Source organism: Athene cunicularia (genome assembly GCF_003259725.1).
Source record: "Athene cunicularia isolate RWA chromosome 5 unlocalized genomic scaffold, athCun1 chr5_part2, whole genome shotgun sequence".
NCBI lineage: Eukaryota > Metazoa > Chordata > Aves > Strigiformes > Strigidae > Athene > Athene cunicularia.
The window spans coordinates 7,305,205-7,321,138 of NW_020799102.1; the positions used below are offsets into that span (position 1 = coordinate 7,305,205).

The 15,934-nt window shown below is 53.8% G+C and overlaps 1 protein-coding gene across 1 annotated transcript in view; it reads left to right on the plus strand.

Moving 5' to 3' along the window:
* The window catches only part of DUSP8 (dual specificity phosphatase 8), a 61,831-nt gene that overhangs the window by 40,048 nt on the left and 5,849 nt on the right, over positions 1 to 15,934 (plus strand). Inside the window, exons 8-9 of the mRNA XM_026850178.1 lie at positions 9,510 to 9,516; positions 11,963 to 11,969. Coding sequence (XP_026705979.1) covers positions 9,510 to 9,516; positions 11,963 to 11,969 — 14 coding nt within the window. The remainder of the gene's footprint in view (positions 1 to 9,509; positions 9,517 to 11,962; positions 11,970 to 15,934) is intronic.

Genomic DNA, 15,934 nt, shown 5'->3' on the forward strand with positions numbered 1-15,934 from the left:
GGGGGCGGCGGGGTTGTGGGGGGAGTATTTATACCCGCGCGTGCATTTTCGGGAGCGCACACGCTGAAACCGAAGCGAAGGTGAATGAGTCTTTCCAGAGTCGGGAAACATAGTGGTGGATGCTTAGTGTCCCTCTGCACCCTGCCCTTGTCCTTCCCCCCCATCCCCAGGGGGTCCCAGCCCTCGGAGACCCGCGCTTGAAATTTGGGCATAAAATTTGAGCGGGAAGGGCCAGGGGTAGCAATTTTGGCTGCTGGGATGGGGCACAGTGCCTGTGGGAGGGACCATGGCTGCTCCTTCCCTGCACCCTGGTGCACTAAGCATGCTCCCCTGTGTTTCTCTGGCTAAGTACCCTAAAAATGCTGCACTGGAGCAGCCCTATACATATATAAATATATATTATATATAATATAAAGAAAAAAAAAACGAAAACACACACACAAAGGAAAAGGTAAATGGTTTTACTGCGATTTTTATTGAGACGTAAATAATATTTCAATTTTTTTGTTTTGTTTTTAATTTATTGAAGCTGTTCATTCTGGCAATGATTTGCAGACAATGTGGGGCGGTACTTTCAGCTCTATTTTTACTGTGTATGGTATTTAAATCTGAAATACGAGTTTCTAAGCAATATCTGAGGCCTGTGGCTCCTTCTATAGCTCATGTCGACGACAAAGATTTTCCCCGCCTTTCCTCCAGGCACAGCGACAAGGGGACAGGAGACTCTTCTGGGCACTTTTTCTAGAAATGAACAAGTGAATGAGCAAACCATAAAACACAAACTGAGCCAGAAAATTCTCTTCTGGAAGCTGCTGCCGCTTCTTCACCCCTTGATCTATGTTTGCTTCTCCTCGTCACCATCCTGGTCATCGCCCCCATCCTGGCCATCATCCTGTCCCAGCCATTGTCCCCATTCTGGCCATCATCACACCCCAGCCATGCCCTCCCCCTGCCCCGGGCCGCCCATCCTCACCGGAGAGGGGAAGGAGGGAGTCACCCGAAGCAGAGGGAAGGGTGCTGGGTGTCCAGCTGCGTGGGGAAGGGGAAGGTGTCGGAGCCTGCCACAGCGGAGGCAGGGAGGGGAGGCTGGTGGTAATTGGGATTTCTTGTCAGGGGGTGTCTTGCCGGCCTGCCCCAGCCCAGCTCCCCCTGACCCCAGGCACCTTGCTGGGGAGGTATGGGCACCGTTTTCCCATTGGGGACAGTGGTTGTTCAGGCTTCCCCCATCCTTCGCTTCACATCCAAGAAACTCATGGGGAGAGTGTTTGCAGGTGCCGGGGCTTCCCTGGCCCTGTTCCTGTCCAGGCCAGCTCCCCTCCTTCCAGCAGGTGATGAGCTGGCCAGACACAAAACTGCAAGCACACAGGGGGCACAAACAAATTACTTTTCAGAGACTTTTGGCTGCATTCTGTGATCCCAATGGGGAGCCAAGCTCTTGCCCCTGAACCCCAACATCAGGCTTACTGCAAAGCTGCTTGCTGGAGCTGTAGGCACTGAACTGCCTCCGCTGCAAAGTACATCTCTCCCTGCGGCTGTCTTTGCTTTCTCCCTTGTCTCACACTAGTTTGCAAAGCTAATACCTCAGGGGTCTCTGTTTGTGCATGTCTGTCCTGTGTCATCCTTGGAGTGTTGTTTTTTTCTTTTCTGGGTCCACACAGTTTCTCTCCCTTTCCCTTGTTCATCCTCTCGTCGTTTGTTCCTATCTTTAAATCAAACCACACGTGACAAAACCAAATGATCTCAGGTTTAAAACTGAACACAAAGCAGAGGCGTGAGGACCTGCAGTCGTGTGAGGAGGAGCTGCTCGCTTCAGCTGGTTGCTTCCCCAACCACCTCTGTGTCCACAGTCGAGGCGAGTCTCCCCAGAGGCTCCTTGCTCTCTTCAGGCCAGCTTTAGTTTTTCTGGTTTTCCATGGGGCCATTTGGTGAGATGCTGGGGACCCTGACATGCTCCTGCTTCATTCCCCGAGGTGTGGCAGGGAGGGACAGGGGTGGGTGGAGAGCCAGGGACCACTTGCCTCTCTCCCCATCACTTTTGATGAGGGCGAGAGATCTCATAGTCATCCCTTGAAAGCCCATCACCACCCATCGTTGCCTCCAGCAACCATCTCAAACCAGCTCAGTGTTGCCAACCTGAATATTTCTCCCTTCTGGCCATGAAAAGACAATTACACTATTTCTTGAGCTCCCTTTTTTAGATTTCATTAAGCATTTGTATCCATCTCATGAGCCAAGGAGCTATTCAGGAGCTGCACTCACAGCAGCATCTCCTAAGTGGGCATGTCAAGTCCAAGAAGGAAGGGGAAAAAGGTTTCATCCTCCCTCTGGTAAGCTCCCTGAGCCCAGGGTTAGTGGTGTCTGCCTCCTACCCAAGCAGTGCTGCTGGTCCCCCTTCCCCTCCTGCTGCCCTCGGTTGTGGCATTTCTTCTCAAGCATGCCAGGGTCATTGCCTGCTGATCTCTGCTCCATGTTGCTCAGCTCCTGCCCATCCTGTATTTCAACAGGGTTGGTGCAAACACAGATCAGCTGAGCTCAGGTCAGGCAAGTTGCTGGCAGGAGCTGGTTAGGTGTGGCTCTGGGCAACGGAGAAGGGGGCTAGATGGCTTACTGAGGGATTTCATAAAAAGAGGACAACAGATTGGCACCGCCAGGTGAGGAGATGAGACGAGGCACTAGCGAGCTGTTGGCTGACACAGCATGTTACAAGCGCAAAAAAAGCAGCTGGAGTGAGGCAGGAAGGAGAGGGCACATGTTGTAGATGGGACTCTGAATGTCTGCCAAGAGACAGATTCGTGGTTTGCTTTTGTCATCTCCACTCTGCCATCCCCTGAATGCTCCTCAGCCATGTTTGAGGCTTTAGGCACTATGGACTCCTCTCTCCTCTGAAACCAGAACGAAGAGAAGTAGATTTTAAGATTAGTAGATCATAACTGCCAAGAGACATTCATGACCCACCTCTGCAGCCCTATTTTGATGTATTTTCCATTCATCCTTTCCCTTTACATTGGACATGTGCACTAGAATCCCTCTCATGCAATATTTTAAAGCTGCATCGAGAGTATATGCCTTGATGGAGCAGCCCTGCCTGAGTGTCTCCTTCCAGTGCTGACCCAAAGTCACCAGGGCCACTGAGTGGCTTGCAATTAACTTAAAATATTTTTTTAAATCAGTTTCTGTCTAATAGACCACTAGATGAATCAGAGAGATGTGAGTTATCACAACTGAGTACCGGCTAGTAGCCCTCCCCATTATCTGTCAGCCAAGTCTTTTTATGGGCTCTCACAATCTGAATATCCAACCCAAAGCCACGCCGGAACCCAAAGTCGTCTTTCCGTGCCGATCTGATGAGGGTGCATTTATTCGTAGAGTGGCAGAAGTGTAAGCGGGGACGAGAGGAACGTTGTCTCCTCTCAGGGAGGGAACCAACAAAGCTGTTGAGTGCCGGATGGCTGAGCTTTCCACCACACAAAGGACAGAGCAAACGGCAGCTTTCCTTCAGGCTAGAAGGGGCATTGCACTCTTCTCTCCAGCCCCAGCCTGTCCCCGGGGCTGAGCCCCAGCTGCCTCTGAGGGGCTGAGCGAAGCCAGCAGGAGGGCAGCAATCAGGTCGGCAACACTGAGCCAGAGGCTTGGGTCAGAGCAGGCTCGTCCCTGGCCTCGGCAGCAGCGTCCCCAGTCCCTGCTGCCTCTCCTCTTTGTCTGCTTGTTTCTTTGGACATCCCTCCCCATTACATCTGCCCCTTAGGAGACGATGCCCCCCAGAACCCCCTCCTGATGTCCCCTTCTCCCTCCCATCCTTAATACTAATGATAATAAGCTATCAGTGTTGTCATTGCAATCTATGAATGATAGATTTGAGTATTTATGATTATTATTATGATTATTATGGTTATGATTCTGTACTTTTTTGCTTCTTACTCTTTGTATGTTGCTCTTTGTTTCTCTGTTGTGAATAAACGCAAGGCCCCATCACACCTTCTCTCTGCTCCCCACAGCCTGGCTGGGGCTGCGCTTGGCACAGCTCTCAGCTGTCCCAAGCCCCAGGAGGCAAACCCTTGTCAGAGGAGCTGGAGGGTGCTGCTTCCTAAGGGTATAAAGACACCCACACCCGGGGCAGGTCCATTCTCTTAACTCTTCCCTTCCCTTCCTGCGGCTCCTCTCCCCCGTACAGGTGCCTGCTCATGTTTGCAACAGGCAGGAACCCACTGGCACCAAGAACGGAGGCTTAAATGGCAAAAGCTTAAAGCTTTTGTAACAACTTTAAGGAGCGTTGGCTAAGCATCCAGCTCATGGAGTCCGCTCCCTCCAGGCTATGGTCCTCTCACCTTCTTCTGCTGGCTGCTCTCACAGACAGCATCTTCACCCGCAGAGGCTTCTTGCTCTGCCGTAGCAGCTGATTTGCAAAGCTCCCCCTGCTAAACTGAGCCCATGCGCTGGTGGCCCGTTTGAGCCAGGTGCCCTGGCCTTTCTTAGCTCGAGTGTTCTCCTCATGCCAGTGAGCTCCCCCTGCTCGGGGTCAGCACAGCCAGGGGAGGACACACGGCCAGTGATCGCACAGGCTCAGTAGCAGAGCAGCAGGGAGGGATGTGAGCAGCCTCCAGTACCTGGAGGGATTCAGAAAGGGGCTGGAAATGGCTCACAACATGGCACTGGATACAGCCTTTATCCAACACTGATAAATTGGGGCATCGTAAGCAGACAGAGTCCAGTGCTGCTTTTTTGCACCCAGTGCCTGGGCTCCCTGTACAACCTGGAGGCTTCCAGATGGCTGTAAGGTGGAGGAGACATTAGGGGAAGGGAAGAGGAACCCTGTCTGCACCATGCTACGAAACTGTACTGTGCCAGCCCCATGAAGAGTCATTTTAATTTGCGGGGTTTAACACTGCCCTTCTTCAAGTAGCCTGGGCACGGTCTCTTGTCGCTGTCGTGACTTTGCTTCGCCGTGGGTTGGGGTCCTACTCATCATGATGTGCTGAACTCATTTCCGAGGTTGCTCTGAGACCGCACCGGAGAGCAGAGGCCTCAGGTCTCGCCCCTCTCTCGGGGGACCCTGGCAGACCCCTGTTGGGGTCCCGGTCCGGCGTCACCCATCCTACCTCACCTGCCTTTGGGGCAGCCATGGACAGGGAGGGAGCAGGCAGGTCCCGACCATGCCGGGACTGAGCCTTCTCAGCTCCCGCCCCCATCCCTGCAGGATCAGGCCCTTCCTCAGCAAGCACAACACGGGGAGGGGGTCTGCACCCGCCCTGGCATACCTGGGGACTCCTGAGCAGGGAAGAGAGGCTCTGGCCACCATCCCCACTGTGCTCCCTTCCTTGCTGCCCATTCGGCCAGCGCCAGATCCGGGGAGACACCCTGCCCCTGCCTCGTCTTTATTTATTACTGGAGGCTGTAAACAGCAGTGCTTTTCTACCCTCTACTTTCTTTTCCTTTCTTTTGTATTTTGGAACAACGTGTTGTAATAAATACCCAAATAGGTGTTTTAACAGCTGGTGTCAGCCTTGGTTTTTGAGGGTCAGACCTTCTCAGGGTGGGGCTGGAGGAACCTCTTTGGGGGGTTTGGGGAGGGCAACACATTAATGGGGTCCAGAGCCACTGGAGAGCTGGACACACAGCCAGACCTGGACACACAGCCAGACCCATGTCTATGTATAGGGCTCAGCAGCTGGAAGCTGCAGCTGGACTAATTCAAAGCAGAAATAAGACTCATGGCTGAAGGAGCAGGGGGATAAAAATTAACTGGGGCATTCATGGGCCCAAGACTGCAAACAGCTGCTCTAGGGGTTTCTGATGATCTGGTGTGTGATTTGCAGCTCTGAAGCTGTAGGCAGGCACAGGAGCAGCCCCTTTCTAGTGGAAAGGACTGGCCAGGTCCTGCTCCAGATGGGTATACACAAATTTAGGGGTTTAGCACAGTTTGCCAAGCTAGAGAGCACAAAGGAATGGAGCATTTGCATTGAAATACATTCTGTTATTAATAGGTATTAATAATTATTTTTTTTGCCTCCCAGCTATGTCCTGCTCCCACTTTCCTCCTGACATGGTGGCAGCGTGTAGTCACACACTTGATGTGCACTACAGCTAAACTCTATAAACATCCGTGGGTCCCCCCAAAGCCAATGGAGCCGTCGCCTCTGCCCCACCACAGCAACTGTGCTGTGCTCAGGGGGCAGCCGGCGGGCGCCGACCAGCAGCCCCATTTCAGCTGGGCTGTGCTCAAGCGGAGGCCGGTGGAACCGTTTCACAGCTCCCCCCTGCAGCAGGTTTGCTTTGGAGGGAGGAGAAGGCGTGAGCAGGCTCCCTGCAGCTCTGGCTCCAGAAAGCTGCATCACTTATTGACTTAAACACATAAGGGACATCCATCCCCACGGCTGTTTTCCACAGGCTGGGCTAAATCCTCTGGACTTTTATAAATCCATTCCCCTCATCCAGCTGCACGCCCTCCTCTCAACCACTCATTGCCGTGCATGACATGGAAAGGGAAAATTATTTAATACAGAAACATGACAGTTGCTCCCATCTCCTTCCCCATTTACCTGCTCCTGGCTTTGTTTTTCCAAACCCACTGCCCCGAGGAAGATGTTGCAGCAGAGTCCTCAGGGCTGACATCTCGTTTTGCTGCTTCCAGGGGCGCAGCTAAATCATGTTTTAGAAATTCCCTCTGGGCCAGGGGACTGCTGGGCCGTTTGGTCCCTGGCAGCAGCGCCCATGCAGGAGGGGACCCAGGTGGTGTTGCAGTGTGTCTGCTCTTAGGTAAGTGGAGGGTCTGCCCCTGGCAGCACAGCTTCCTCCCCCTGCCCCAGTGCCAAGGCTGCCTCTCCTCTCCCTCCTCGTGGTTTGCACAGCAGAAACCATTACTGCAACGAGAAACCCAGGAACGTCCTTTTTCCAGCTCTCGGGTTTTTATTGACTCAGAATGGCTGCCAAGCCTATAAATAAATGTTCCTTGAGCTAAATATAGCAGCCACTGAAATAGGCTGCTGACTATTTATTTAGCTTGTGGCCTCTTTGAAAGCTTGCCGGTCCGTACTGCCTTTACTTTCACGCCATCCACCCCAGGCTGTGGCCACCCACCATGGGGGCATGGCTGAGTCAGCGTAGAGAGAAGGGGTCACCAAAAGTCAGCCCCATCTCCCCAGGGCTGGAGAGCCAGGATGGCAGGGTCTGGCAGCTGGAGGAGCTTTGGCCCCCTGTACCCCTGCCCAAAGAGCTGGGGATTCCCCAGGAGGGACATTCACTGGAGCGGTCGGGCAGGGGCTGAGCCAGCCACAACCCGGTTTCCTCTCCTGGGAGGACTCAAGGACCTTTTTCCAGCACTGGAGCCTGGAAAAGAGAATTTATCATCTCCTGCAGGTTTTCCATCATTAAGTGATGTGCTTTTCTTTGCCACACTTTGCAGGAGTGTAGATACTCCCAGTGCACAAAGATGCTGTGTGTCAGGACCCTGGGGGCACCCAGGGGCATGAATTGACTCCCACCCATGCACCCCTGCTCAAGCCAGGACACTCCAACCTGTACCCCGAGCCATGCCATGGCTGTGACCTGGTCTCTGGCCCCAGGTGCCAGGTGGGCCTCAGGCAGTGCTGCAGCTGTGTCCCCCACTGCTCCTGGTGGGACCCCCAGCTTGGCCCTGCTTCACTGCATGTCTGGGAGATGCCACCTGCCACGTGGGTGAGGTGCGCCTTTATTAGCCACCGCACGGATGGGATGTGTGTTCCTCCAGAGTCCTACTGGGTGTGTATCAGTGCAAGAAGGAACGGGCTTCACTCTTCCAACACTGATAGAAAAACAGGTGAGGACTGCTCCTGTGCTGCAGACACTGAGCCTACACCCTGAGCCTAACAGGATGCTGCTTACCTTGGGCTGTGACGACTTTGCTGCAGCTCCATGCCAGCAAAGGGAAAAACCCCATCACTCCCTGGAAAGCCACATTTGCTCCTGGAGCAATCCAAGACATTAATAACACTTAGCACTTACAGGGAGTTTTGCTAAACATGAGCTAATCCTTATAGCACCCATGGGAAGGAGAAAAGTAATTATTGTTATTGGGCTTGATTTTTCCTTTCCCATGTACCCCTGCAGATGGGGATCAGCTCTACCAAATCCAGAGAGCTCTGGAAATCAGAGAAGAATCCCACTCACCCCAGCTTTTACAAATAGGAAACCTGGAGCAAAGATGACAGGTTTTTGCCAAAGACCACCCAGGAAGGCAGAGTTGGAGCCAAACTATAATAGTGTGGGGGGGAAATCCTGGACCCCAATCCTGCTCCTACTCCACCAGGCCATAATTCCCCAATTGACAGGGTAATTCTGGTCCCCTCGTGGGTCCTCACCTGTGGGATGCCAGAGGGATGTGGATGCTTTGTATCACTGCTTACCTTCACACTCCACAATATCACTTGACAAGGCGGTGAGACACTGTGCTCTTCGTGGCAGTAGATGCAGACAAGGCTCGAGCATATTGGTTTGGATTAGTACTGCAGTGAGTCCCAAAATTCCCACTCATTAACCTCCTTCCGGAATGACAGCGCCGGACCTGCTGCCGTGTATGGTTGACTCCACCAGCCCCCAGCCACTGGGCAAGCAGCCCCCATCGCTGTGGCCAGCACAGTGCTGGCAGCACAGGGGAAAAGGAGCCTATGGGCCAGTCCCTGGGCTTGTCCCAGTTGTGCTGTGTCAGAGCAAGGCTGGCTTAGAGAGCTGAGATGCTGCTGGGGTCCCTCTTGGAACATGAGGTCCCTCTTGAGGCACAGAAGGGCTGGACTGGGATGCCTTGCATGAGAGTGGAGACCAAAATGAGGGTCAACTGTCTGCCTGGGTCCTTTGCAGGGTGAAACAGCAGTTTTAGGGGTCCCTAAAACCAGTAATGCTTCCCGGCCACACTCTTCAGCTGAAACCTGTGCACTCATTGTCTGAGTGGAAATACTGTCTGTCGGCGGTACCCAGATGATGTCATTTAGTTTTCCACGCTTCTGGGCTGAGCCAGCAGCTTGAGCCAGTATGACTGGAGATGCTTTATTTAGAAGGAGCCCAAGAGCAACTGAGCCCAGGCCTTTGCGGCACCCCTCTGCCACCTCCCTTCCCTGCTGATGCAACCCTGGCTGCAGCAGGGATGCCAGGTTGCTCTTGGGAAGATCAAAGTGGGACCCTGTGGGGTGAGTGGGAAGGGGGGATGCTTCAGGGGGCAGTTGAGGGTGATGCTCAATCCGTGTTGCCTGCTGTCTCGGGACAGGGAATCTCCAGCTCCCTCTGGGCAATGTGCCCATCTCCCCAGGTGCCTTTTCCCTCCCTCCAGCTCCCTGAGAATCTCAGCCTGAGCTCCCTGTCACGGCAGCAGCCACCACCCTCATCCTCACACTTGCCATCTCCAGTCTGGGTTGATGCAACCGAACCTCATGCTGGCTCTGGGGAATTTTGAGTTGGAAAGCAAGTGTTTTCCACCACTGACACCCCTTAACCTGCCTCCTCTCCCTCGGCAGCATCTCCTGATGGGCTATGAATAGCCCTGCCGCCGGCTCCAGGCTGGTGCTGTTTGCTGAGTGACTCAGAGCTGGCCGGGCAGGCACTTACTCAAAGGGCCCCATTACTCATCTGTCTGCATTGCCCGAAGGATGGGGTTTGTGTCTCTTGCTCACCTCTCCTTTAAGATGCTTTATTTATTTCTTTTTAATAAAGCTGCCATCCACAAAGAGAGGTAATTATTCTGTTGTGAATTTACCACTAAATATGTGTGCCCCGACCCAAAATGCTGCAACCCCCATCGATCACGCTGGCAGCCGCTCGGTGTTGCTCCTGCTCGCTGTCTTGCCAGGAGGAAGCTGTGTGGGCAGGAGCAGGGCAAGACAAAATGCCTTCCAAAATCACATTTCATGGCACTAGTGTTAGCATGCAAACAAAAATCGTCTCCTCCAGAAACCATCCGTGTTGAATGCCAGCATGGATCTGGCTGTGCCCAAATCCAACTGGCCCCTCAGATGCCTATGGCATGACCCAGCTGCTCTCATCTTGCCCACAGCCCACACTAATTGCAACCCTCCTTCTTCTCCACAGAGTGTCTCATTGCCCAGTGGGTGCTGCGGTGTCTGCAGAACACCTTGGCAAATTAAAACGGGCCTTCATGTTAAAAAGAGGCTCCATTTCCAAACAACAAAAAGGCAGCATCTTCCCCATCTGGTTTGCTCCCCCAAGGCACTCTCTGAGTCACAGCCAGTCGTGCTGGGAATGGAGCTGCATCCTGACCAGCACGCATCTGTGTCTGCAAGGCGCTGCCGTGCCAGCCCTGTCACTGCTGGGGCAGGACACGGCTCCTCCGCCTGCCCCACTGCTGGTTGCTCGGGATGTGGCTATTGCGGCGCTGGCAGCAGAGTTGGAGGAGGTGCAGGGGAATAGCATTTTATTCTCCTGTTGCTGCTTCAGCCCCGTAGTCTCTCTCTTTTGCTGTTCTTCAGGCTCTTCTTCCAGTTCTTTCAAGCCCGCCACTTCATGGTGCTTCTCTTTAACCCTCCCATCATCAGGGGCCCGTTATTCCTACCCAAGATGATTCACAAAACCTTGGCAGCACCAAGAGATCTACCTGAGAGCAGACACAGCCCCTGTGCAGGGGCACACCCAGGGTACCCTAAGCCAGGTCAGGTTTGTGTCTCGCAGAGATGTGCATTGGGTGCAAATAGATCCATCCTGCATGGAAGCAAGCAGCTGGTCTGGATTTGGGCTGTGGCTGGGGTGTTCCTCCTCACCACCCTACCCTAGGTCTCTACATAACAGATGCTATGGGCCTGATCCTGCACCACTCACCTGGGGGGAGCCTTTCCCTCCATCCAGGATGAGCAGGCCTCAGTGCCTCTCCACAAAGCTCTGCACAGGAATGCTGGGGGCTGACGCCTCAGAAGAGATGGTGTCCCCAGCTCTGCAACACTGAGTTCAGCCAAGGCCGATGGCAGCCAGGGGTGGAGAATGGAGGGAAGCAGGAGCCTGGACATCCACCAGATGGTGGGCTGGAAAAGAAGCCCCTGCATGCCCTGTTAAACACCTATTTGTGTGCTCCCTCAGAGACCTCCCCTCAATGTCAACCCATGGGGCCATCTGGCTGGGCATGATGCTGTAGGAGAGCAGGAGCAGGCTCGCTCCCATCTCGAAGCCCCGAGTACTGCCCCACAGCATCCCTCACACTGCCGAAGGCTGCCAAGTGGCTGGTGGCAACCCCGAGGAGAGAGGGCACAGCAAAGCCAGGCCGTGCCAGAGGAGGCAACAGGGCATCAGTGGCCCAAACCAGAGCTTTGTGGGACACCTTTCCCTGTCACCTGCCTCAGAGCCGGGCTCTGAGCAGGGCTGGAGGGAAGTCCTTGAGCTGGGTCTTGAGCAAAACCGTGCCCTGGCCCTGCCGAGCCCGGCAGCCCTAGCAGCACCCAGCCTGCAGTGAGGCGTGTGAGCAGCCTCTAGTGGCAGCTCCTGACGGCTCGGGAGCGCTTTAAACCACCAAAATCTTGTCTATGCAACACCAGGCATTGGGAAAGGAAAGTTTACCCTCATTTCATGTCCTTCAGGAGCGCTCGGGGTGATACTCGGTGCTGGACAAGCCCCATTTTCAAGCGTGCTGAAGCGCTGCTGCAGGTATTTGCTACAAGGAAGACAAGGAGAACGAGGAGGAGGAGGAGGAGGAGGAGGTAGTGATGGAGCTGCTCACTTGCCTTGTTGGACAGATGCAGGATAGAAGTCTGGAGGGCGCAGCTGCCTGCAAGGCAATAGCCCACGGTGGGACAGGAGCCCCCAGCCTGGCTCTGGCCCCAGCAGGCTGTGTGACAGGAGGAAGGGCAGATGCCTGCCTCTGTGCTTCAGCTTTGAAATTTTTCACACCCTACAGGTGCAAATTACTGCGTAAAAACAAGGCCATGCTGGTTCAATGTCTCTGCAAGCAACTGGCCCTCCTGCAGCCTGGCTGGGAGGGACACATCAGCTCTGGTGTCCACGGGGTCCAGCTCCCATCTCATCATCAACACAGTGGCCACGCATGGTACCATGGAAGGGGAGGGTTCCATGTGCTTGTAAAAACCACATCTGTCCTGCTTTATTCACCTGAACCACGTGGTTCAAGTCTTTTGTATCTCTAAATCCACAGAGGACCAGATTTGGGCTGGGGCACTGGCAAACTGAAAGCACCAAGATTTGGGCTGCTGACAGGTGGCTGTACAAGATGCTAAAGTCCTTCCCACTCCTAGGACACCCTGCTCTGCACCCCAAAAACTCCTGTACTGACATCCCAGCCTGTCCTCTTCATCAGCAAGAGAGGCCAGTGACAGGTCATCGCTGCTTATCAGACTGCGTGGCCCCTCTGTGACCCACGTGTGCAGTCCCCAACACCGGGAGCTGCGAGGAGCTCGGCAGCAATCCTTTCTCGCTCAGCCTGTCATTTCAGAGTGTGCAGGAATGCTGTTTCCTTCAGCCTGCCTTCAAGGCTTGGCTTTGGCTTTCTCCCGGCATCCCCTGGGCACAGTGCCGTGACGAAGCGTCTGCATTCGGGCCGTGGGAGTCTCCGCACAGTCGCTGCACAGCAGACTTGGTGGTGCCCCAAGCAAGGGCCAGACTGCCTCGTCTCCAGCCAGGGAGCATTAACCTTCCCCCACTAGAGACATTCCTCAGACCTTGCTGATGCCAAGCAAAAGTACATCATAAAGTCAAAGCGCTGCCGGGGCTGCCTCTCCCTGCCCTGCTTTCCCCATTAATTGCAGCACAGGGCATCCATTAGGGACAACAGCCAGGACGTGCAGGAGATGCTCCCCACAAGCACCTGGCACGCCTGCCTCTCACTCATTACAAACCTCTGGGACAGACTGACACAGATGACCAGGATATTTTGGTCATGCAGCCCCTGAGAAAATGCCCAGGTACCCAGGGCTTTGTGCCACTTACCCCTGCTGCAGGGTGAGCCCAGAGAGCTTTGGGTTCAGCCCTGGGTGATGCACTGAGAGGGGGGCACAGAGGGAACAGACAAATTAGAGATGGAAGAAGAGCAATTTCATCAGGGTGAAGGCACTGCCTGGTTAAGCAGTGCCCATGGGGGCTGTAGCTCTGCCTGTAAAGTCACTGGGATGCATTCAGATGACTGAACTTTCTGCCCTCCCCTTGGCCCCATAATTAGTCCTCTGAGTGACGCAGGGATCCTGAAGTGCTTTCAGCTCTGATGAGTTTGCTTAGTTGTGGGAACCTGAGGAAAAACGGAAAATTCAGTATTCCTCTGCAAATCCCATTCGCCACGCTCCCCCAGCTCCCCATGCTGCAGCACTGGGTGCAAGGCTGGCGCAGAGGAGGCAAACCCTGCCAGGCAAAGCAGGAGCAGGCAGCAAACAGGAATAGCTGAGGCTTAGGTGCCTCCTGCACCAGGCCCTGGGCATGGACTTCTGATGGTAATTGGCTTCATGCCAGTCCCACGAGCGTGCCCCTTGCACCCCTCCAAAGCCAGGCGATCAGATGTCCAGCAGAGCAGCGGGAGCATGGAGATCTCTTAAGAAGAGGAATAACCTCCCTGGACAGAGGAATCATTCTTCTTTGGGGTATTTTTATAGTAGAGTGGATTAAAGGGAACAGAGCAGCAAGATAACACAGATTACTGCAGGCAGTCATCTAGCTCAGATAACTTCTGTGGTTTCGCCAGCTCCACTGCTTGTTTGACATCACTCAGCCAAAGACCAAGCCTCAATACCCCTCCTCACCACAAAACCAGTCCATGCACAGAGAAGTAACGAAAAAAGATCCTCCTGCTGCCTCCTGTACCAGGCAGTGCTGGTGACAGAGCCGCAGAGATGGTATCAAGCCTTTATCTGACACGGACGGGCTGCCCTTGGCTCTGGCACCCACCAAGCTATTAGCAATGAGCTCACCCCTCTATTATCACTGATCCAGTGAGTCTGGAGGCTCTCGGAAGCACAGCTATCGATCCACGCCTCTTACACGTCCCCCTCGGGCCTTCAGTTTCAGGAAACCTCTTTGCCTCTCCTCTCCTTGTCTCTTCTCTGCAGCCTCCAGGAATGCTTTTCTGAGGGACCTTGGAGCTGGGAGTTAAGCAAAAAGCAACCGGGACTGTGGTGAGAAGGACAGGGATTTAGTCTGGCCAGCACTGCCTGTTTGTTTTGGCTGACTGTGTGCTTTATTCACCCTCTTTGTCTTCCACAGTGGAGGATGGGGAGGATATTTTCCCCCAGGTTAATGTTGCAGGTTAAGGGAGGGAAAGCCCGGTGCCTTGCATGGGAACCCTCCCTACATGGTCTCTGCTGATCCATGGCATGGACTTTCTGAAGGGGCTGTGCCCATGGCAGTCCTCTCCTCCCTCTCCCATGCTTTCAGAGCTGTCAGCATGACTTGTGCCAACTGGTAAACAGGCAACTGCATCTCTGTGCAAACTCACCCCTGCAGCACAAGCAGACAAGCCTGTTAGTCTGCTGGGGAGCACTCAGTTATGGTAATGATCAGCAGCAGCATCCCGCTACCCCTGAAGGACAATCCTGCACCCCTCAGGCTGCTTCTCCCATCCATTCAGGTCCCCCTTGCCCAAGAAAGCAGGTGGCAGGGTGAGGAAGCACAATGGGCAGCTGGAGCATCAAAAAAGACTAGTGGAGCTACAGCCAGAAACCGCATCATCTGCTCTGGGCTCCTTTCCTAGGTATGAAGCTAACAACTTGCTGCCCAGACACTTACAAAATGGGCTCCCTCACTCCCCCCCACAATCCCAAGAAGACTTTCAGGTGCCTGGGTGAACTTCATAAATGACTAATGAGCCATCGCAAACATTACTGCTAGTGCAGGCTGCCAGGAGCAGACCAAGATCAAGCCCTCCCTTGCATTTATCGGCTCCACCCAGGAAGCTGATCTGCCTTTGACAACAGCCAGATTAAGAAGCAGGCAGACGAAAAACCACCCGGTGCCCTGACCAGGCGAGCTGAGACACATGGGAAGGAGTGGCCATTGGCAGAGGGAGGAAAACTCATGTATTGCTACAGCCACCTTCATAGAGCTCCTCCAGAGAGGGGGATTTGGTGGTGGCTGTGCTTTTCCCTCGAGACAGGTTGGGGCTAGCAGGGAGAAGTTTCTCATTTTTGGGTGGGTTTGTGGACAACAGAGCTTTGGATTGCTCTGAAGAAACCTCCACACTCAGACAGAGTCCCAGTGCGACCAGCACAGGGGGTTTCATCTCTTTCTTTAAAAACTGCTCATGAGGCCCCAGTTTGCAGATGGGATACACACCATGGAGCCAAGGCCTGATCTCATGAAAGGACCAGCGGGTGCATTTCCATAAACTCCAAGGAGTTGTTTCAGTCGGTTCCACGTACATGAATGATGGTCCTATGGTAATAAACGGTGGCATTTGTTTTAAGTAATGACTTAGTCCTGGCACCCTTGGATCCCCACAAATTGGAGAAATTGCCCTCAGTAAAGCTTTCCTACCCCTCACCCTACACTCCCAGATTTCATGTAGTAGCACGTTACCGTGAGCAGGGGCCAGAATTTAGCTGACTCCTTGCATTTAATGTCCTTGCGGTTGTTGGAGTCAGAGGAGAGAGGACAAGTCGCCTCCCGTTGCTAACACTGCAAAGTAGATATGGAATAAACCTGACCTTCATTTACAGCATTTGCTGGAGAAATCAACGCTTCCTATACATAGAAAAATCAATGAAATGCCACTTATCAAACAAATCCCCATTGGTCTGAACCACTTGCATCAACGGAGCCTCACGCGGCCACCCATGCACCCCAAATCCTCTCCAGCAGCCTCAGTGACAGCTCTGCCTTTCCTTCTCCTGGCTGCCTTGGCAGGGTTTTTTTGTTTCTACCAGCACACGAATTCTGGCACTTGTGCATTCTGCTCTGAGCTGGTTTTGGGGAGCCTCAGCAGCACACTACATTTTTGCTGGTTGTGCCCTGCAAGTTGTTTGTCACCTACCCC